Below are 22,850 nucleotides of genomic sequence, written 5' to 3' on the forward strand. Positions count from 1 at the left end.
GTCTGTAAGGTTGGTTTATGTGCAGTTGTTCGGACAAGTGATTGCTTATATTGGAACAATTGAGTTTATTTTTGGGTTGAGAGCTGGGGGGTAGGGTTTGTTCCTTTGAAAAAGCCAGAAAAAAAAGTCCATGCAGGACATCAAGTGAAACAATTTCATATGGTATTTCATCTAAGCTACTTTCTGCTACACACACACACACACACACACACACACAAAAGAAGAAGAAGAAAAAAAAGTAATAGATTTATAGTATGGTTTAATTTGGAAGGGACCTTAAAAGTCACCTAGTTCCAACTTCTCTGTCATGGACATGCCATACTCTTACACTTGACCACAGTGCTCAAATTACATCCAACCTGGCCTTGAAAACTTCCAGGGTTGGGGCATCTACAGATTGTCTGAGTAACTTGTTCTAGTGCCTCACCACCATTGCCGCAAAGAACATCTTCCTAATACCTAATCTAAACCTGCCTTCTTTCAGTTTGAAGCCATTCCCCTTGTCCTCTCACTACATGCCCTTGTAAAAAGTGCCTCTCCAGGTCTCTTGTAGTCTCCCTTCATGTACTGGAAAATCACCATAAAGAGAGAGAGAAGAGAGAACAGAAATCTGAGGTGTTCTGTGCTCAAAGATACCCTACAATTGTTTATGGTACCTTTTGCTGAAGGGCAAATTGTGGTTCTAGTTGGAGAAGGTGAGCTATAGTACTGTAATTTAATTGATGGAGAAGAAAGTGTCTATGCTACTGTAGAAAGTGCCATAAATTTTGCATGGAGTCCGGTTTTTGCAATTTATGCTGTTTTGTGCTGGAGTTGTCCTGAGACAAGCCACTCCAGGGCTCCACACTGGTTTTGATGACAGCAACCATTCCCACTTGAGCTGTCATCTCCTACTTGGCCCTGTGGAGAGTCCTCAGCATCTACAGTGTGGAGGCTCTGGTTGGTGGCAGCACCTTAAATATGGGTGTTAAGGTTTCTCTCACTGTCCTTTTTATAGGATGCTGCTGCTCTTTCTGACCAATTCAATGTTTTGAGGCAAGTTCTGCCTGGAGTTCAATCTGCCCCTGTAGCTTCACCTCCTTCTCTGACTTCCTACGCTTTTGCAGTTTCTTATGCTAGTCCATACTCACGTATATATGACACACCATCTCAGGGTAGCAGCCTGGAGTAGTGTAAAATTTGATAGGTCCTAGTTCTTCAATGGAAACTCCTCTAAAAGTCAGATCAGACTTTTGTGATTGGGCTAAGAAGGTTTAGAGATATCAGGAGGAAAAATCTCAATTTCTGTTGAAAGTCAGGCATTGTTTGGGGTCAGCATCTTAGGTGAGCAGACTGGTATTTTCTAGACTTGATAAAATATAGAGGATCTGAGGCAGAAAAGTGATTGTCTAACTTGTTGTTATTGTGGTAATGTTAGGCTACAGAGGGAATACACTGAAGGTTCCCCCTTCCTTTAATTTTGTGTTAGGAGTAAGAATGGATGGTAACAATAGCTTTATAATAATGCCTGAAATACCTCCTATGGATTTCTGTCAACCCCAGTTTTAAACTACAAAAAATACCATAATATATGATATTGAAGGACTTACTGATGAACAATTGATGTTTCAGAGCATCTGTGCTTAGTAAAATCAACAGTACCAAATGCATATTATGCATCTTGGACCATCGGGTTGTCACTCACAAATCATGTGAAGTTTAATGCATTATTCACAAGTACAAGAGGAGGCAGTCCAAAGCAGTTGTGGAGTCTCTGTTATTTTATTTTATCGTATTTTATGTTACATTATTTTGCAAAGAGCAGAAGCTAAGTATGTGACTTAAAGGTGCAGAGTTTGGAATTGCATGATAGGATAAGCAGCAGTCGCACTAAAAATGTTGGATCTAAGTAAAATTCAGTTTAGACTTAAGAAACTGGAAGATATTTTGATCTTAAAGCTACAAAAACCCATCTGGGAACAAGTTAAGGGTGTGGGGCTGTGTTGGGATTTTTTTCCTTTTTCCACTTTGTAGTGCAAAGAAGCACATACCACAAAATCAAATGAAACTGGCATTAATTTGGTAGTCTCAGTTCTCATTGTCCTATTGATTCAGAAAGCTGCAAACAGATACGGAGGCTTAAAGGCTGCATTTAGGGCTGCTGAAGTTTGGGGTTAGAGTATACAAAGGATGCAGTGTGAGCACTCATTCAGTAAGGAACTCTTCTGAACATCTTAACATAGAATTCCAGTATAAAAATCTTGGTCAGACAGAACCTATCTTCATCATTTTTTTAGTGGTTTCATTATTGATTACTCATGTTTATGCACTTCTTTCCAAAGTCTTGGCCGCCAACACAAACCTTGTCCAGCAAAATCTCCAGTAAGCAAAACAACATTTGCATCCCTATGTATTTCTCCTAGTGGGAGAGAAAAAGGTTGTCTCGGTCATTTCTTATTGATAACTTTAAATATTATGTCAAGCTGAAATCAATTGTATGAGAGAACAGAAGCTATTCCTCAAGATTTACTCTGGATATTTAATTAGTTGGAGTTTATGCGTGCAATTTATTTTCTTTTTTGCCACTTTCAGCATTTGTTAGGTAGTAGTATTGATGGGACTAGTGTGGTAAGGTGTACGTCTAGTAAAATGGAATCTTCTATTGATGAAAGCTTTCGTGGGTGGCTGTCTTTTATGAATTATATATGTCACAATATTACATTTTCAAAGCTGTGGTATTCTTTACATTAAGAATTTGGGGGGGGTTTCATGCTAAGTAGACATTAGGAGTTGCTAGTATGTGAAATATGTAGGAGAAACAGCATTAGCTACATACCTATATGTGTTTAAATATATATATATATACACACACACATTTATTAGAGATCCATAATTTCATTTTGAAACCAAACCATTTGCTGATTTTTTCTCAAGCATTTTCAGCTTTTACTGTGGAAAGAGAACTGACAATTGTTTTTTCAAGTATGTCTTTTTATGGGCCATTTTTGTTCATTATTATTCAGCTGGTGACAACAACATTTATTATTTGTATATTAATGACTGGAATTCCTAAGAGATGGACGAGCAGTCAAACAAAGCTAGGTGGAATTAACTTTATGCATGCTTTGTAGTTGATACTGGACTCACAGTACTCTGTACATTCCCTAAATACTCTGATTAAGTATCATTTATAGACCTAATCCAGCCTCACACAGTCTTTCAAGCAGTTTAAAAATTTCCTCTGGAAATATTGAACCCTGAGTATTTTCAAATATATTTTCATGGGGCAGAAAGTCTATATTGCAGTAAATATCTATCATCACAGCTACCAATTCCTTGAGCTTAATTATGACACTACTAAATGTGAAAATCTATTCAGTGCTAGGAACACTTTTCACATTACATTCACGCTAAAGATTGGCTGTTAAGAGCTCATTACTGGTAGTTTTCTAAAGAGTGGTTTATTAAACACTGTTACCTAATAAGCATCTTTGGTGGTGCAAATTGCTGAAAACAGTAATGAGTCTGATTAGACTTCATTTCAATTACGACAGCTTGTCTACTAGAAAAAAAAAAAAAAGAAAAAAGGGAAAAAAAAAAAGAAATCTCTCCTTGATGCTTTGGAATCTGGCTACAAGGCATTAGATGGTTTAAAAGGAAAATGCCACCTCTGTGTTTCCTTTCCACAGTTCAGTAATGAATAGAGAGCTGTCCAAGTAACCATCCAATTTAACACATTGGAAAACTAGATGGGCAGCTTTGGAAGCACAACCCTGTTTGCTTAAAAATTCTACAAAGGCTTTTCAGTTAGTATATCTAAATAGGGTCATATTTAGGTTTCCTCTGCTTCCCTTGTGTAATAATATAAAATTGTAAGAAAAGAGGAAATTAAAATTATTCACTCCTACCTGCTTTGCAGAGGCTATGCATTTCTCTGATTAGTGTAATGCACCTTTCAATTGTTATCTGTACATCTTCTACAGATCTGTAAATCTTCTACATGCAGTCACAAAACTCTCACAACGTTCACAGTACCTCATAATTCAATCCGGTCTTTTGACTATTTTTTTTCTTGAGTAAAAGCAACTTTTACTAAATGTTTACTACTGATATTATATTTCAGTGAGTATCTATTTGTTTATAAACTAATTCTTGATGCTAAGTGTGTTTAATTATATTTGATGCTAAGCACTCTTTAAGTCATTCTTGTATGCTACTTACACATTCTGGATAAAAAGAGAAGTGTTAATAGAAAAAATAATTTAAGCTTATAATTGCTGAATACTTAGAAAGATTCTGATGTTCCTGTTGATACTGTGTAGTGTTTTTAATGCTAAATCCCTGTGGATATACTTTTCTAATATTATGTCATACAAAATCAGATGGAGACTTTTCTAACTAATACTTTATAATAAAGTATGCCTGGAGAAATGGCAGAAGGGGGATGCACAGGGAAGGATGCAGGACTGCTGAAAGCAATTTGTTAGACTAGTATCTCAGAATGTGGCTGAAATCAGACACTGTCCTGTCAGTTTACAGCGAATTTTAGGAAGGCTCACATTCAATAAAGTTTGAATGCCACCTAATTAGACATAGGAAATTAATCAGAAACCGAGCTAGTGCAGTGAATATCAGAACTCTCTATCAAGATTTTAATGAAATATTTTCTGTGATGAATTTTTATTAAACACACGCCCCAAACACTGGTGAATAAAATATAATTTGTGTAATTAACACATTTTAATGTGGCACATTTTTCTCCTTTGCAATAAATTGTAAACTTCAGTAGTTCTTCTGACTTCAAACCAGAGAAGTGACAGAAAAATTAAGCCCATGAACCTGGGGTCTAAGTATCTTGTATGGTCCCAAAACCTTTTTGTGATGTTACCTTTCTGCCTTGTTTTGGAAATTCTAACAGTTAGTTGTTATGTACTGTATATATTTTGTGAGAAGACTTTCATCAGTGTGCATCATCAAACATCAAGTAAAATAGTGGGGAGGTGGGGGTGGTGGGGAGAGTTGGGGTTTTTTTAGCAGCATACAAACACAAGTGCTATTATTCTGCTATACAAATGTGTGCCTGTAGTGCGCTTTGAGATGCTAATCAGTGGAGCTTGACTTCTGTACCCTGAAGCAAATTTTAAAAGTATTTCATCATTAGGTGACTACATATGCAATAAGGCTATGGACAAAATTACAGAAAAATAACACAGATTATTATTATTTAAGCTATCAATAGTACTCAGCTAGTTATTGATACAATCATTGCATGGTTTAGATTTTTGTTGTGTCTTGAAAGCTGTTTACAAAAATGGCTAAATTTGTGTGGTAGCTGCAAAGGAGTGTGACGTTTTATCAAGCTGGGCTCTATAATTTCTTTCTGTTTCTAAAACCAGCATGTTATTTTTTTTTGCCCTCTTTTTCTGCCTGTGCACCCTCCCAATGACATAATTGACATAATGTGTGTCTTTGGACATGGCTTAACTTTTCCTGTTAGAGTATGAATTTTAATTTTTTTTTTTTTTCTTTTTTTTTTGAGAAAGGAGACCAAATATCTAATATGACGAGTTAGTCTCTTTTCCTTACCACTCTCTCCAGGAATATGGAAAAAATATCAGCATACACAGAGTTCAATTTCTCAATTGAGACATTCTCTCTCTGGTGCCTTGGTGCCTGTGTGTCTAAAATATATAAATAGAGAGAGAGAGATTTCTATATTTGTCTACAGAAAATTCCCTGTTCCTCCTCTCCCCGTCCCCCAGATAATTTGTCAAGCCAACTGAACAATCTATATAGTTCCTTTCAAATGCTCAGGAAATAATACAGCAAGTCCCAAACCAAAAGCATGCAAAAAATTGGCTATATTCCATTTTTCAGTAGCTAATTCGGATACATTTTATTGAGTGAGCAAGAAAGAATCTCTGGAATTTGTGAAATACAGTAATTGAAAGGTTTAAGTGGGGGACAGATTTATCTCAGCTTAGTTTTTCTAGGATGTCAGTTCTTTGGTTGTGCTTCTGCTTTTAATCTTGTTTCTCTGCTTTGGGGGGAGCAGGAAGGAAAGGAAGGGTCAGCTGCTCGCACAGCCGAGCCGGGGAAGGAGCTGTGCCGGAGCTTTTTTCCCTAAGAGCGTGATTAGTACAGTTCTGATGACTTAGCTTAGGTGTTCCCTACCCTGGAAGGAAATCTCGCCTTCCATGTGGTAACATCATCCCTTCCTACAACAACGTGATCTCCCATGTTGTAATATAGACGCTGTTGTTTGTTTGGGTTTTTAATGGAGACACCAAATCAGTGTCCAGGTTGATAATGCAATCCTTTTGCACAGGATCCTCTCTTTGGAAAGGCAGTGTGTGCCAGCAGTAGCTGCTCTGATGCGTACAGAGAGAAATGTGTGTGATGTGTGTCTGGTACGATGGGAAAAAGGGAGAGAGTGGATGAGCTCTGCTAAGAGCTCCCTGCTCTTAATCCTGGGCCATGTCAGGAGCATTCTAAAGCAGTTTATCTTCATATGTCGTCTTGTATATAAGAAACAACACTAAACCCACCAAAACTCATTTCATATGTAGCTTTTTCCACAGCCTTCAGATCAAAGTTATTTTCTTCAGGCTGGACTAAATTATACACAGGTCCCAGGAGTGAAGGACACTGAATTAATGCACTATGTCAACCAGTCCTGGTTATAGAATATTTTTACTGAAGTGTGAGACGCAACATCTCTTTACTATTTCATTAAAAATTAATGTGCAGATTGCCAAAAAGCATAAATAACATAAACAATTTTTGTGAAAGCTTTGTATACTGTGGACACATGTTAAGGATTTTTTTTTCTTGGGTATCAGATTACTTCTATATATACATTTAATCAGTATTTGTTCTCATTTATCTAATTAGCAGAGGTTCTCTAATCTGAGTAAAGCAACTGTTCATACCTATCCTACAAGGGTAGGTTTTGAAATAAGTGCTTTAAAAGGAAAGCAGTATTCCTGATTCCAAGCTGGAGCATTGTGCTACTGGCCCATGTAAATTTTCTTTTTCATATATGTTAGTTGAATGTAATGGGTCAAACCTGATTACAATTATTTGAAACTTACTGAAATGGAACTTTATTTTCATGTTTGTAAAACAAATAGAGCTGGCTAGATGAATCTCTGGTTTTAACCTTTTGTTGCTGTACATAAATCTGTGAAATACATACCTACTTTTTTTAGATATGATGAGTGAAAAATATATTCAAATTATATTATTGTAGAATTTATACTGACTGCTGCTGCAGTTAATTGAAGGGAAATATATTTTAAATTACTCTTGCTCTCTAACTTGGTCTTATGTTTTAAAGTAAGGTGATTTTCTAACATTTTGGAGCAATATGATATAAAAATAAGTCAGCATCAGTTAAATCTGTATTTATTGTGCACCCACTTTGTTCAAATAAAGTATGTCCCTGTATAGCAGTTTTAACCCCATTTATCCTCATGCACAAGTGCTCACCTGTTATTTACTCACATAAGAGAAGGTCGATACTGCAGAACAAGGGGAGTGCTCTGTTGTGACATAAAACATACATATTCATTAGCTCTGCTGTCCCTTTGGACACGTGTGGTATGTCCTGATGATCTTCATTTGGCAAAAGGAAGTGAGCTTAAGAAGGAAATTGTCTTAATGGATTTACGATACATGAGAAAAGGGTTTTAAAAAAGCTTTATTAGTGGCAAGGAACCAAAGCAATAATTCTAAGGGTGAATGAAAGAGTAAAAGGAAACAATTTGCTAGAACATGATTAGCAACAGAAATGGAAAAATAACAGAATCCAATATTTGAAAATTATAATTTTCAGATATTAGAGGTTTGTTTTTTTTCCTAGAAGCTTTTAGGTCAAGATCCGAATGTTCCATGACAGGCTCCCTAGTGCTGAAAATTTATTCCTTTTGCCTCTTACTTACTTGCTAAAAAACAAGTTCAGGGTTTTGTGTTTCACCTGCTTCAGCTGATTACGTGAGAAACACGATAAAGCATGAAGGTATTTTGTCTACTCTGCTTTTAAGGATTTGTGTTATGCGCTTTCAAGGTAAATGTGCCTCAAACTCCACTTCTTGAAGAAAAACCAAATAAAAGGCTACTTCTGCTACTTTGTTGCCTAAAAAGAGAGTATGCATTTTGCTGCACTTCTCAAGGCTTCAGCTGGATTTATTTGAGCCTTGAAATAAGCACTTCAGTGGGACCACAATCACAGTCAAAGTCTAAATTATTTTGTATTTTCAAGTATGCCTAAATACTTGTGTCAAGACCAAACTCTGTATTTCTTCATTATTATATTTTATCATGTGAATATTCTAATTCTCAGAATTAGAATACTAGTTATGCTACAGCAGTTATATTGATTTTCATGTTTATATGGACAAAAATTTCAGATTATGTGGTATATTATATATTTTAAAAATACATTATAGCTATAAGTGTGTGTTCAGTGGACTGCAAAAAGTAATTTTTTTCACGTAAGTTATGCTTACATTTGTTTACAGCTATTATTTTTCTGAGTATTCTCTCAGAAATTATTATCTTATTCATTTGGCACTGACAAATCATGCTAGGTCCTTTAAAGGCATGGTACTGTTCAAACTACTTGACGAAAACAGCTTAAAAATGTAAATCCTGGCAAGAGGAATAGAATAAAAGAAAATCCAATTATTGTTTTCGTTAGTGTATTTTCTAGTAGGTTTAGAAAAGTGTTATGAGCAAATTAGTATGGTGATGGCAAACTGACATAATAAAATATTTCAAAGATAAACTGCATTTAATCACAAATATGACCAATCCTCCACATAGATGGTTTCCAAGGTGTGTGCATAAATGGTTTTACTTTTGGTACATAGTGATCATGCATCAATGTGATTACTCAGCAAGGATGTTTTTGCAGCAGGGACTGCTGCTGCAGAGAAATCCACACCTCTGAGCTAGGCAGGGGACTGGGAGGTCCCGGGAGTGCCCCAGGAATAGCTCCGGTCCCTACCAGCCCTGTCTGTGGCCGGCCTCTGGATCCAGCCTGCTTCTGCTGGCAAAATATGCCACTGTCATCAGTGGACATAGTTTCCCTTTGCTTGCTTGACTATTACTTCTCCTTATTTCTGCTTTTCAGGCCTTTTTGAAGCTAATAGATCTTCTAAAGGCTGTTTAGCCAGAAATGTCTTTGTGACTATCAAAGGCTGCTTTATGTAAATGGCAGGGAGGGGGCTTGTGGGAAGAGAACTCATTTGCTACAGATGTATTGCAATTTGCTGTTGTAAGGTGTGAAAGTGTGGTTTTAAAAGAATAATCATTTGACAGTATTTAAGTTAGATAATTGGGGTGTATCAGTTTGGAATTAGTTTTTAATTTTGTAATTTCTTTTTTAACCATTCCAGTCTCACAAAAAATATGTTGCGTTTTTCTTACCACTTTCATCTTTAAGTGCTGTTGACATATACGTGATCCTCAATGTTACTCGTGATTTAAGTGTTTTGTTTTAAAGATTGAAATGCTTTCACTATCCTTGCTAGATGGAAATCATTGTAAATACCCTGCCAACAGCTTGCTCCCACTGATGTGTAGGGCTTGCATATATAATAAGAGGAAGAACAGACCCCTACCAAGAAAATGCTGAGAGCACTCTCCAGGCCTGTTTTTGTGAGTTTGTGGCTTCCACTTACTGAAAAAAGCTTACAAAGTTGGGACTGTACAGCTGGGCATCTCAGTTGGTGGCTCATCCTCCCAGCGAGTCCTTTGACGTCAAAGGAGTTCCTCATGGACTAGAGCAGAGGTCTTCACTGAGTAATTAGAAAATAAATGTGGGAATAATTTTCTTTCCTTTTTTTTTTCCCTGCAAAACATAATTAGCTCAATCCACTCTTCAAAATCCCTCCTGTTTCCAATTAAGAGAGATCAGTTGCACTATCTTCAAACAGCTGAAATTATGCTTATTAATAAAAAATTGAGTGTAAAAGAATTGTTTTATCTTGAATTAATTTTTATTATTACGGGACATATGACAGTATACAGTCTTACAAAATATTATCAGATATTAGTACAAATCCAGGGAGCTGTGTGTCCTACATCTTGAACAGCGGTTACAGCATGACTCATTTATTCAGCTCTGTCTCATACTTGAGAAGGACTTTAAAATGTGACTTTAGGGCCTGATCCTCAAGGTACTAACACCTTCAGTCCACTGTAGGGTGGGCTGAGGCATGCTGGTATGTTCCTAATGAAACACCTATTCAAGTCAGTGGCTCTTTTGGCAGAGCCAATCTCCACATGTCCACAAGAAGCAAACACTTGGCTAAAATCATCATGATCTGTTGTGTAAATACTCTGTCTTGAATAACTGGGGACAGGGCTGAGGGTAGTAGTTCAGTGGGCAGGGACAGTTTTTGGGGTCCTAGGTGAAATGTGTAAGCAATCCAAAGTGATGAAGTTCACATGCACTTTCAAGCCTAGAGGGAAAATGGTTGGTAGTACTTGGAGCTGTGGTTTTGGAGTTTCCTACCTTGCAGCAGTGTGCTTCTAGCTGTCTGCTATGGGCACTCAGCAGAAGCATCCATTTTCTTTCCCCCCTGGTGCAGTGCAGCCCTTTGCAACAGTGCATTAGGCAGTTGCTCAGATCATGTTTAACAACAGGCCTAAAGTTAAGAACCTGCTTGACTCCTGATGCTTGCAAAGGAAGCTTCAGATTTGTGCTAGGTAGGACCTATGCACTGCAGGGGTGAATGGGGCAGGAAAGGAGAGACCGCAAGAAGAGAATAATTATTTTCTTTTGCCTCAGGTATGTTGAAGGAACAGTTGAAGGCCCCTGATCCAAACTGAAACTTTGGTAGCTGGTTGGGAAGGTTGGTGTACTGCCCTGCTTCTAGTGCCTTGTGCACAGCAGCTCTGGGAGATTTAGGGTTTTTTTCACCAACATCTGTAGAAGTGCAGTGCAATCTCTTATAGTATCTTCAGAAATCCACAGCTGCATATGATTTAATTTTAGTTTGATTATTTTATTAGAGGTGTGAATAGATGAGAGGTTTACTAAAGTCCCAGCGTCCTTTCTCTAAAGCACATTGTTGCGAGGCAAGTTGGTGAGTTGGACACTGTAGTCCTTTGTGGTGATATTACCCAGTGTGGTCCTATTTCTGGACCATGTTTCCATGCCTGTTTTCAACATGAATCCTTGTATTTAAATTGAAAGCAAAGGCTAGTTATTTAACTTTTTTGACAGATATTATCCTTTATGGGGATGAGAAGTTTTGACCTGGTACTGAGGGCACCAGCACTGGGGGGTTCTTTGTATGCACAGTCATCTGAGCTCCCAGCAGGATCAGGCCCTGTTGGACAGTGAGCATGTGTAGGATGTTGCTTGTTCCTTTTTGTGTTCAGATTGCAATGTTACTTTTTCATAACTCTGGCATTTTTTTTCCTTTTTGTTTGGTTTTTTTTCTTTGTTTATTTTTAATTTGAATTCATGTAACTGAATATGGCTTTCGGCCATATGGAATTATTATATATGCAGCTGATGAAGTATTGTGTATTAGATTTTCCATTTTCAGGCTAAGTGCATAATATTAGAAGGGGAAATATGGTTGAACACTTAGTTTGAAGTAATTCCATAATGAAATTGTTGACTATAATTACTTTAAATGTAATCTGGATAGATCCAACTGTAAGAATTATGGAACAGGGATGTATAGCAAGGCTGTCAGGACAAGGAAAAATAGATACTGCTAAAATAGCCTACACTGCCTCTCTATATAATGTATTAAATTTATCTTAAAAGCAATTCCCTGGTCTGTACATACCTGTTCTTAAAGAGCAGAGTCCTTTCCTTTTGCCTTTTACAGCCCATACCAGCACACTTTACACCGTTCAAAAATGTTGATAGTTCAGAGGATTCTTAAGTTAGCAAAGTGGTTTTTTTAAAATACATTCAGCCTTGCATTGCATCTGGATTTTCAGAAAGTTATTAACCAAGTACACTATCTGCAAGACTGTGGTTTATAGCAGAGTTTAAATTACACTAAATAAAAAAATGCGACCTCTAAATGTGCCCTGATTTACCTGATTTTAGATGTTTATATCAGCATTTGGATTCCTAACAAAAGAATTGCAGAAATATATATCAGCTCACACGAAAACCAATTAATAAAATATTATTTGAAATATGGAGAGAAAGTGGCTACAAACATTAAGCAATTTGGGGCTGAGGGTGGGCATAGGGAAGGGGAATGTTTGCATAATTAAAAATTACAACAGCTGCTGCTGCTTCTTTTTTTTTTTCCCCAAATCACACATTTGACTTTTGTCAATTTGTGAACTATTATCAAACAGAGTCAAACCTAACGAAAGTTTTCTGCTTTCTCAATTAATATCAAATTGAGGAAATGGCTCTTTGTGCCCCCCAGTCCAGACCATTCCTGCAGACTTCATGTAAATTCAGATTTCTTCACTGCTTACTAATGCAAAAAATATGCTTATGGTTAACTATTAACCTATGCTTCCAAATAACACTAATGATTGCGATGTGCTGGAATAAATGCTCATGTTTCATGGGATGAGAACAGTCCTGTTCTCTTAAGCTTATCTAATCAAAGCCTAATCCTGCCTTTACAGCCTTTGTTAAATGCACTGGTATTTAATATGCATCAATAAATAAACTTTCAATTATTGCTCAGTGAGCATATCCAAAGATAGCATGACAGTGTGAAACTACTGGTCTATCTAGCAATTATTCTAAATAAAGAATGCCGATGGTGTGATTTTTCCCTCCTCTTATAATGGATAATTTAGATTTTTTGACAATCTTTTGCAGCCTCATAATAAGGAAAAGAAATTAATCTAGATGAATAAAATTCAAAATTTGAATTTTTGCACAATCAAAATACATTTCCCCACTGTGACTATAAATTTAATTATTTTATTTTAAAAATGCGTGATCCATTCTAAATAAAATAGACCAACTGATGAAATTTTAAAAGTATTTGTGAAGGGTGTTTTGAAAAGCTTCCAGAGTAGGTAGCGTGTGATGTTGTTGAGCTCTGACCCAGTGCATTCTTTTATCTCTTTAAATTGAATAGGCTTTCTTATAGAAGCAGTTAAAAACAATATGCCAAAAGCATATTCATTAACTACAGTACAAATACAGCCCTGTCAGGTTCTTTGCTCCATCCATTTCTATTTTGCCTTCTTTTTCCAAAGTTTCACTGCTGCTTTACTGCTTTCTTTGCAAAGAGTCTTTCCCGTGGCATCTGTTCGTTAGTAGCTAGTGAAACATCAACCTACTCAAGTTTTTCTGCATCTCTGTAACAGAAGCTTTCAGTGTTTTGGTAACCTTATAAGCAAAACATTGCAGAACATAGATAGGTTTTGCTTGTTTGTTGGTTTTGTTTGACTTTTTTTTTTTTTTTAATAGGGCAGTGAACTTGCATGCTGTCGTGCAGTTCTGCATTACAGGAACATTAATAATTTTGTCTTTTAAAAAAACTTATGGTGTTTCTCATGACATTAGAATAATTTCAGATACTGATTACTGGCAATTGGCTCTTGGTGATTTGTTCTTCAGATTTCCAGCAGATTTTAACAAAGTGTGATTTGTCAAAACTTCTGATAGTTTCTCATTATAATTGCATTTTTTAAATGCAGTTATTTAAATACATTATTTCTATAATTTCACCCAATTTCATTATATACTTACTCCCTCTGAAAGGTAACTGTTGAAATATCAGTAACAATTAGCAAAAAATATTATATTAATGCTAAATGATAGAAATAAATCTAACAAAACATCAGTCTCAACACTGCATTTGTCAAAAGCACTTCTCTGAATTAACTTTTCTAGGAAAACTGTATAACTGTTAACAGACGTTTTTATCAAGTTGTCAAAGTGTTTGAAAAATGAGAGAGAAAGAGAATGCTCAGGAATAAAAAAATCCACAAGTAATCAATGGTATGCTCAGGAGGAGTGAGATTTACCAGTTGGACTAGTCATACTAATAAATTATAAGGCTCAATTAAAGGTACTTTGCCATTTTTAGACTAAATTTAAATGATTTGGTGATTTGCAAATACATGAATCAAAAAAGAAAAAAAAATAATCCAAATGCAAATGAGTGCAACCACAATAAAATATAATTGCAAATGAATCTGTTGCTTTATTCATTTATTGTGTAATTACTGCAATCCTTCCCACCTTGTTTTCAGTATTTCTTAATCATTAAGTCGGAAGCATGACAGCAGTGCCAGCCCTGGCATGATTCTCTTTGACTAAAACCTTGTAAATTAACACAATTAGCACAGCATCATCCTGCTAATTAACTTCCAGTGTCTAGTGCAGTGGTTTTGCAAACAAGGAAGAGGGAGTCAGAAGGGAATAAACATGCCATTCTGTTACCAAACTGTGTGCTGTGTTAGGTTTAGCTCAGCGAGGCTAAGCTGGCCATGTCAGATGCCAGAGTCAGGCAATGAAGAGCTAAAGGGGTTGGGGAGAGAAACAGGAGGGGGTAGAAGCTGTCAAAATAGACTGCAGTAATTCAGAGGGGAGCTAGTGCCACAGATGCTTCATTTCGACTAGGCCTCCTCCTTATCAGGGAATCTGTGCCAGAGGGCACAAGACTGTTTGCAAAAAATCACTTTTGGTAATACGAGAGAGATTAAGGAGGTCTATTTGATACAGCTGTACAAAACCGAGCAATGTGTCTACCATGCATAGGTACAAGATGGAGGGGGTTATCTTAATGCTTGTAAATTGCTCTTACCTATTGCAGTGGGTTACAAAGAGGAGGGATAATTCACATCACATTATTAAAAGATTAATTGCTTCAAAATGACATTTTCTTTTTTTTTTTATGATACGTTTGTTTTGGCTTTGTATTGTTTGTTTCGGGGGTTTTTATAGCTAGCTGTGGAAGCCACAGAACTTTTAGCGACTTGGCTTCATTTCTTTTTCTTTTTCTTCATCCTTTTTTTTTCCCCTTATTTTTTTTTCTTTAACCCTCTTTCTTTGTACCCTGGAGGCTGTGAAGCAGAGAGGGGGGAAGAGAAAGCAAGCAAGGAGACCGACAGACAAGTCATGCTTGTTTTTTTTTTTTCCAGACCCTCAACAACAGAACTGAGAGGCAGAAAGGAGCCAGTTGTAATTCATACCGAGTTGTAGGCTTTGTGTGATGAAAGCGACAGAGCGCTGCCTGGGAGATTGCTTTGCTGCACTCCACGAAGCAGATTTGAAACTGTCGTGGACCACTTTAGATGAGAGTTGGATTATGGAATGACCTGCTATGTCTGTGTCATATTGTTCTGCGCAGGGTGCATTATACTCTGCTAACTAGGTGTTCAGTACCAAATAAGAGAGGTATCCTAGATGTGATCTGTCAGCTGTGTCTCATATTTTTATATTGGTTAAAATATAAAACTGAAGCGGGGATGAAAGAGGACAGAGCAGTTGGATGCCTTGTATGTTTACCGTAAATCTCCACTCTGACTATTTAAAATATGCTGAGTTTTGTTTAATTACTTTGAGAGCTATAAGATTACCTATATTTTTTAAACAAAAAATTGACCCCCTACTAAATTGGCAAAAAATTTGTCTATGCGTGTATGTGCCTGTAACAAACAAACCATAACACTTCTTTAAGGGCATTATCTTTTCTTTCCTTAAGGGCTTGTGGTGTTAGGTACAGTGTTTCAGAGAGCTGAAGAAGTTCACAGTCTGTATCTTTGAGAACTCATTTAAAAACATAAGGAGAAAGCTGAGGTCACTGTTAACTGTTGTTTCCTGCTGCCCTAGGCTTGAAGATGCAGTGGACGCCGGAGCATGCCCAGTGGCCAGAGCAGCACTTCGACATCACTTCAACCACCCGGTCCCCAGCCCACAAGGTGGAAGCCTACCGGGGGCACCTGCAGCGCACGTACCAGTACGCCTGGGCCAACGACGACATCTCGGCTCTGACCGCCTCCAACCTTCTGAAAAAGTATGCAGAAAAATATTCCGGGATTTTGGAAGGCCCGGCTGAGCGACCCATTCTCAGCAATTACTCTGAAGCTCCCTCAGGGCTGGTGAATGGTCGGAAGAATGAAAGTGAGCCTTGGCAGCCATCCTTGAACTCGGAGAGCGTGTATCCCATGAACTGTGTCCCAGATGTCATCACCGCCAGCAAAGCTGGGGTAAGTGCAGCCCTCCCTCCCGCAGATGTCTCAGCCAGCATCGGGAGCTCTCCTGGGGTGGCCAGTAACCTGGCTGAACCCAGTTACTCCAGCAGCACCTGTGGAAGTCACACCGTTCCCAGTCTTCATTCAGGGCTCCCATCTCAGGAATATGCCACAGGATACAATGGCTCATATTTGCATACCAGTTACAGCGGCCAGCCAGCACCTGCACTTCCATCCCCTCATCCATCCCCTTTGCACAGCTCGGGACTTTTACAGCCCCCACCACCGCCACCACCACCAGCCCTCGTTCCTGGCTACAACGGGACCTCCAATCTCTCCAGTTACAGCTACCCTTCTGCCAGTTATCCTCCTCAAACTGCTGTTGGCCCTGGGTACAGCCCTGGGGGTGCCCCACCACCCTCAGCTTACCTGCCTTCAGGAATCCCTGCTCCGACCCCTCTGCCCCCAACCACTGTCCCCAGCTACTCCTACCAGGGACATGGTCTGACGCCAATCGCGCCGTCTGCCCTGACAAACAGTTCAGCCAGCTCTCTCAAAAGGAAAGCTTTCTACATGGCAGGGCAAGGAGAAATGGACTCCAGTTATGGAAATTACAGCTATGGCCAACAGAGATCTACACAGAGTCCAATGTATCGAATGCCAGACAACAGCATTTCAAATGCAAACAGAGGGAATGGTTTTGACAGAAGTGCTGAAACATCATCCTTAGCATTTAAGCCAACAAAGCAGCTAATGTCCTCTGAACAGCAAAGGAAATTCAGTAGCCAGTCCAGTAGGGCTTTAACACCCCCATCCTATAGTACTGCTAAAAACTCACTGGGTTCGAGATCAAGTGACTCGTTTGGGAAGTATAGCTCCCCAGTAATGAATGAGCACGGTGACGAGCACAGGCAGCTCCTCCCTCACCCAATGCAAGGCCCGGGACTTCGTGCAGCTACCTCATCCAACCACTCTGTGGACGAGCAACTGAAGAATACTGACACACACCTCATTGACCTTGTTACCAATGAGATTATCAACCAAGGACCTCCCGTGGACTGGAGCGACATTGCTGGCCTAGATCTAGTAAAGGCCGTCATTAAGGAGGAGGTTTTATGGCCAGTATTGAGGTCAGATGCATTCAATGGACTGACTGCTCTACCTCGGAGCATCCTTTTATTTGGACCTCGGGGAACAGGCAAAACATTAATGGGCAGATGTATAGCTAGTCAGTTGGGGGCCACGTTTTTCAAAATCACTGGCTCTGGCCTTGTCACAAAGTGGTTAGGGGAAGGAGAAAAAATTGTCCATGCCTCCTTCCTCGTGGCAAGGTGTCGCCAACCCTCGGTGATTTTTGTTAGTGACATTGACATGCTCCTTTCCTCTCAAGTGAGTGAAGAACATAGTCCAGTAAGTCGGATGAGAACCGAGTTCCTTATGCAGCTGGACACTGTACTGACTTCTGCTGAGGACCAAATAGTAGTAATTTGCGCCACGAGTAAACCAGAAGAAATTGATGAATCTCTTCGAAGGTACTTCATGAAACGACTTTTAATCCCACTTCCTGACAGCACAGCGAGACACCAGATAATAGTACAACTGCTCTCACAGCACAATTACTGTCTCAATGACAAGGAGGTTGCACTGCTTGTCCAGCGCACAGAAGGCTTTTCTGGACTAGATGTGGCTCACTTGTGTCAGGAAGCCGTGGTGGGCCCACTCCATGCCATGCCAGCCACAGACCTTTCAGCCATTATGCCCAGCCAGTTGAGGCCAGTTACATATCAAGACTTTGAAAATGCTTTCTGCAAGATACAGCCTAGCATATCTCAAAAAGAGCTTGATACATACGTTGAATGGAACAAAATGTTTGGTTGCAGTCAGTGATGCTACTTTAAAAAAAAGTAATGAATGTTGGCACACACAGAATCTGCTACATAGGGGTAGAGAACCCTTTTCAGTAGTGTTAAAATTGCAAAGGGTACTGGGAAGACTACGATTTACCTTGCCTCTAAAGAGCCAGGGTATACTTGAAGGAAAAGTGCATCAAACAAGAGCTGCTGATCTGAAAAAGCCACACATGACAGAAAGCGCATGTTGATGCTCAGTTCTGTTCAAGCTAGACAATACTCACCAAGGAGCAAGGTGCAAGTGGGTTGATTTCAGAAGGACATGAACCCTGTGTGTTGATTCCATTCTGCTGTTCTTGAGATTTAGTTGCTGTCAAGTGCCTGAAGTGGTGCTTTATTTTTTGTTTGCCTCACAATTACATTGGTGGCATGTGCTAATATAAAGAGCTTTAACTTCAAACATTATTGGACTAAAGAGATGAACGGTTGTGTTGCGACAGAGAGCCAGATTTTTGCTATTCTAAGAGCAACAGTATTCCTCAATCCTGTCTGTTCTGTGGTGTTAAACTAAGAACAGGTAAAACAGGGTAATGATAATCTGGACCTTAATTTCTGCAGTTCATTTCTTTTAATGTTCTGTCTGCAAAAACTCAGGAAAGTGATTGTGATTTGTACAGTACCTCAAAGGAATGTGTTGAAAGCACTATGTACTGCTGAGAGTTATAGGCTAGGCTTCAATGTTACTTTATATTAAATATGTATGTTTACCTCAACAATTGGAATATGGCAAGGAAAATTACTTTGAATGTATCCAGGAAAAAACTAAAGCGTGATATGACTGAAGCTTTACAGTTTTTAAAAATAGAAACAGAAGCATTTCCCAGTGTTCAGGAATGGTTCTTTTGCCAATTTCTCACATCAAACCAGAGCAGAATGACTTTTCTTGTTGCTAAACTGTAAGAGTTTTCAGCATATTGCTCCTTGATAATAAGGTGATACAGTCTTTAGAAGGTGCATAGATGAATGAAAGAGCCACTTAATCGGTTTATGTTAGCATCTGAAACAGTCAAACGTAAGATTTGGTAGGATTCTGAGAGGCAAATTACCTTAAGCTGTGACGGCTGGCCTTTGTTGCATGGCTCTAGTCGTAGTTTTGAGGCTATTTTGGTGAAGCTGTAGGGAGTGGAATCAGTGTAGGTTGCTGGCAGAGCTATGGGTTGCAGAGCTGTTTATAGCAGTGCAGTGGACTGTGACCAAACAAACAGTACAAATAACAAAGCAAAACTGAACCCTCAAAATACATTTACTTCCCTTCCCAAACTGTAAAGTTGAGTTTTTGTTGTGTATGTATGACTTCATTGTCCTTAATGCAATCTTCATTTAGCATCCATTAGAAATCTTTCAGGCTGGAGTGTGCCCACCATTATTTCTACCTCAGTTTTGTTACATTTCTCTTGGAAAGCAAAGTAAGGAATAGGGCAAAAACCACCACCAACACAAGTCAGATTACATTAGGAATGCAAACCTGCTAAACAAGTTTCAGAGAGCTGCTGGTTTTTCCCCTGAAGTCAAGTTTTTCTCTGTGTTAGTGCTCTTTCCCCCTTCCTTTTTCCTCCCCCAAATATACATATTCTGGTGGCTTCCTTCGGGAAAGACTAGCTGGCATGTGTGGCATTTTGCTCAGTTCTTCCCCACCCCAGCCCCCCTTTCTTTTTATCCTTTAATGCTTTCCGTGCAACTCTTTTGGTGACAGCTGACTGATGTTGGGTAATATCTCTGAGCAAGAGCAGTGCGTGCTGCAGCTGCCCAAAGCCTCTGCCATCACATGAACAAAACAGCCTTGCTTTTTTGAATGTATTTTTTGTTTGTTTACTTTTAGGAAACAGTAACAAAACTGTTGCAAAGCACTGGCATTTAATGTTTCTCTTAAGTAATGTACGTCAAGACCATTAAATAAATGCACTGAAAAGCCCCAAGAAGAAAGATACCAATCTGTTACTAGGTCATGTTTGTCTTCTCAAAAATTGTACAGACCTTGTCCATTCTGTTAAATCAATGGAGACATTTAGCATTCAGAAAGCTAATGAGGGATTTTGTGATATTGCTGGAAATTTATGACTCTTGATTATTACTTTTCTTTATTTTTCTTTTAAGATATATATATATATATTTAGATAAAACATGCTAAAAACAGAGCAAATAAACCAAAATCTAATTTAAGATGGATTCCTGGCAAACATTTTGTCTATCTAAAACTTTATGTTTTAAGCATAAAAGTACCATTTTAAAAACAGTGCCTTTCATTAAGGATATAGAAAGTAAGACTTAGTACATCACCTGCTTTTCTTCTTTTTTTTTTTTTTCTTTTCAACAGCAATTACAGTCTATGATCCTTGTTATGACCCAGTCTTTCTGCTTCCCCAAACCTCCACAGGCTGCTTCTTCACCCTGGTCATTCCACCATCCTCATATTTGGGAGATGCTGATGTCCCCATTAGCTGTAGGTTCACACTGATCACACTGGCAAGTACACTGTTGCAGATTGCTGACCCAATTTCTGTCTTAGACATTACTTTTCATATCTGATATTGAGCTGTGCTCATTTAAAAGGCTCAGATAAGTTTTGGTAAACTCTTTCTCCCAACTATACTCCTAACAGATTGTTTTTTGCAGCTTGTAACATGAAAATTACTCACAGTGGTTTTTTCCTGCTCTTTTTATCCTGTAGCAAAACCAAAAGCAAACAAAATTATAAACAGTCCCTTTGGCTTCCAGCTTTAAGTCATTCTCTTTGAAAAGTCACTCTGGGAAATGGATTTTTCAAATGTTAACCAAAGTGAGAAGCAGGTAGAAACTGAAATGGTGTGAAAGATGCAGGTTCCACACACATTCTCACATTGTCCAGGTCTCAATTCAGCTTTGGGGCAGCAGAAGTGCAAAACTTCACCCTATCACAGCTGCTCTAAGGGGAGGAAAACAGGGCCAGATTGTTACCCAAATCTTTCCTTATAAGCAGCTGTCCTTGGTATAGTTTTGGGAGGGTGCCTGTTGAATTTGGTGAGAGCTTGGCCAGGAACTGCTAACGGGAGGCAACACAACCCTTCTTCAGGCTTGGTTTCTGGCCAATCCTTTGATGGAATTCATGCCCAAGCTGGCTAAATCCACTGCCGTGTCCTGTTCTTCTTATTGCTTTCCTTCCTTCTCCCCCACATTCAGCCCCTGTTTTGTCCCTAGTGAGCAGGTTTTGGCAGGCTGCTGGTCCTCTGCCCTTCTCAGCAGCCTTCTAGTCAAAGAGCATCCAGGAAGGCTGAAGCACAATCCTGAACTTAAGCGGGTTCCAAAGGGTAGGGTTGGTTTTGAGAAGAGAGACAAAATACAATTTAATGGTGTTTTCAGGATGAAATATTTGCTGGTCTTAGATATTTCCATGGAAGAAAACAGTTTGTTGTCCTTTCCAATTGGACAAAGCTGGAGGCCGCTGCCACAGAAATGTCCAATTGATTGGCTGGGGCTTCCTGCCACTGGCACAACCCTGAATTTTAAGGAACCTGAAATGGTTAAAAAGCATCTGCTGTGTCAGGCTATCACTGCAGATGCTTTACATCATGTTTTTATGTGTGGGTTCCATTCTGCATCAGCCCCTTTTCTTCCTTTTTGCCTTCAGTAACAATTCCTATAGCAGCAAAAATAAAATAAATTGGAGGAATATTCCTGCAAGCTGAAGGATCAATATCAATTCAAGGAGGAGTTCATAATGACCTTATGTGAGACAGAAATGGAAATACTCTGTACTTCTGGCATGTTTCTCTTCAAAATATTTAGAACATTAGTGACAATATATAAAAGTTTGCTGACTGAGCTGATCAATGGAATGTGAAGGCAGTTTACTTTAAGGCTATTTACTTTCACATGGATTATTTATCTATTAGTCAGTCTGTGTTCTACTCAAATGCAGATAGATGGGCAAAATGTTTTCTTGAGCATTACAAACCTACCAAGGGGAAAATCAGCCATCTGACTAAAATACATAGGCCAAACACCATCTGGGTGTCTTTACCAGCTATTTGGAGGCTGTGCTCTGTAAATGGTACAAGGTCATATTTAGGTGGATTTTTATAGGATGTTTCTTTAGGGGATTGTCTAGTTAAAGAGTAACAAATTAATTCCTGCATCAAGATGTTAATACATTGAAAGAAAATTTGGGGATATGACCAGGGTTTTCACTGTCTGCAAATACAAATGACTTCAGGTAAAGGGCTGTTCTTATAATCCCCCTGCATTTTTCTCTCAAACACTCCATCACGAGGGAAAGTTTATAACTCAGATCTGAAGGATACACTTTGTCACAAAACAAGGCCACCAAAAGTTGTAGGGCCTCCTACACTTTCACTTACACCGGTTTGAAGGTGGTATAACTCTTTAGACTTAAAGGAATTACTCCTGATTTCTGCCCTTGTTAGAAAAGTCATCCCTCCGATGTATAATAATCTATATCTGTTGGTTTTCATCATCAGCTCTGAAGGCTAACCTTGTCCTCACAGCACTAACTCCTTTCCATCTTGTATGTGTGCATGTGTGTATATAATATTTATATGTGCATACACACCATGTCCAAAAATAGCTTTGTCTCTTTACTTAAAAAAGGAAAAAAAAAAAAAGGAAAAGTCATTTAATTGTCTGCAGATTTATATGAAGCACATTAGTAAACATGGAGATATTAGTATTTCAGAATTCAAAAAAAGCCCAGCTGTGCTGGTGACTAACCAATACATGAACTGAAGCTCACACTCTGCAAGGACCTTTGGTTGACATTCGATTTTGAACCTGCCAGATGCATTTTTGTGAACCAGGGATACTGCATCTTTA

The 22,850-nt window shown here is 38.6% G+C and overlaps 1 protein-coding gene across 4 annotated transcripts in view; it reads left to right on the forward strand.

Moving 5' to 3' along the window:
• FIGN (fidgetin, microtubule severing factor) overlaps positions 1 to 22,850 on the forward strand; it is a 102,857-nt gene that overhangs the window by 77,454 nt on the left and 2,553 nt on the right. For all 4 annotated transcript variants that reach the window (XM_039701495.1, XM_039701477.1, XM_039701486.1 and 1 more), the window contains one exon: positions 15,773 to 22,850. This exon is cut by the window's right edge and continues 2,553 nt beyond it. In XM_039701495.1, the coding sequence (XP_039557429.1) occupies positions 15,781 to 18,021 (2,241 nt within the window). In that variant the 5' untranslated portion in view covers positions 15,773 to 15,780 and the 3' untranslated portion in view covers positions 18,022 to 22,850. The remainder of the gene's footprint in view (positions 1 to 15,772) is intronic.

Source organism: Passer montanus, unplaced genomic scaffold, assembly GCF_014805655.1.
Source record: "Passer montanus isolate IOZ18808 unplaced genomic scaffold, ASM1480565v1 scaffold1, whole genome shotgun sequence".
Taxonomy (NCBI): Eukaryota; Metazoa; Chordata; class Aves; order Passeriformes; family Passeridae; genus Passer; species Passer montanus.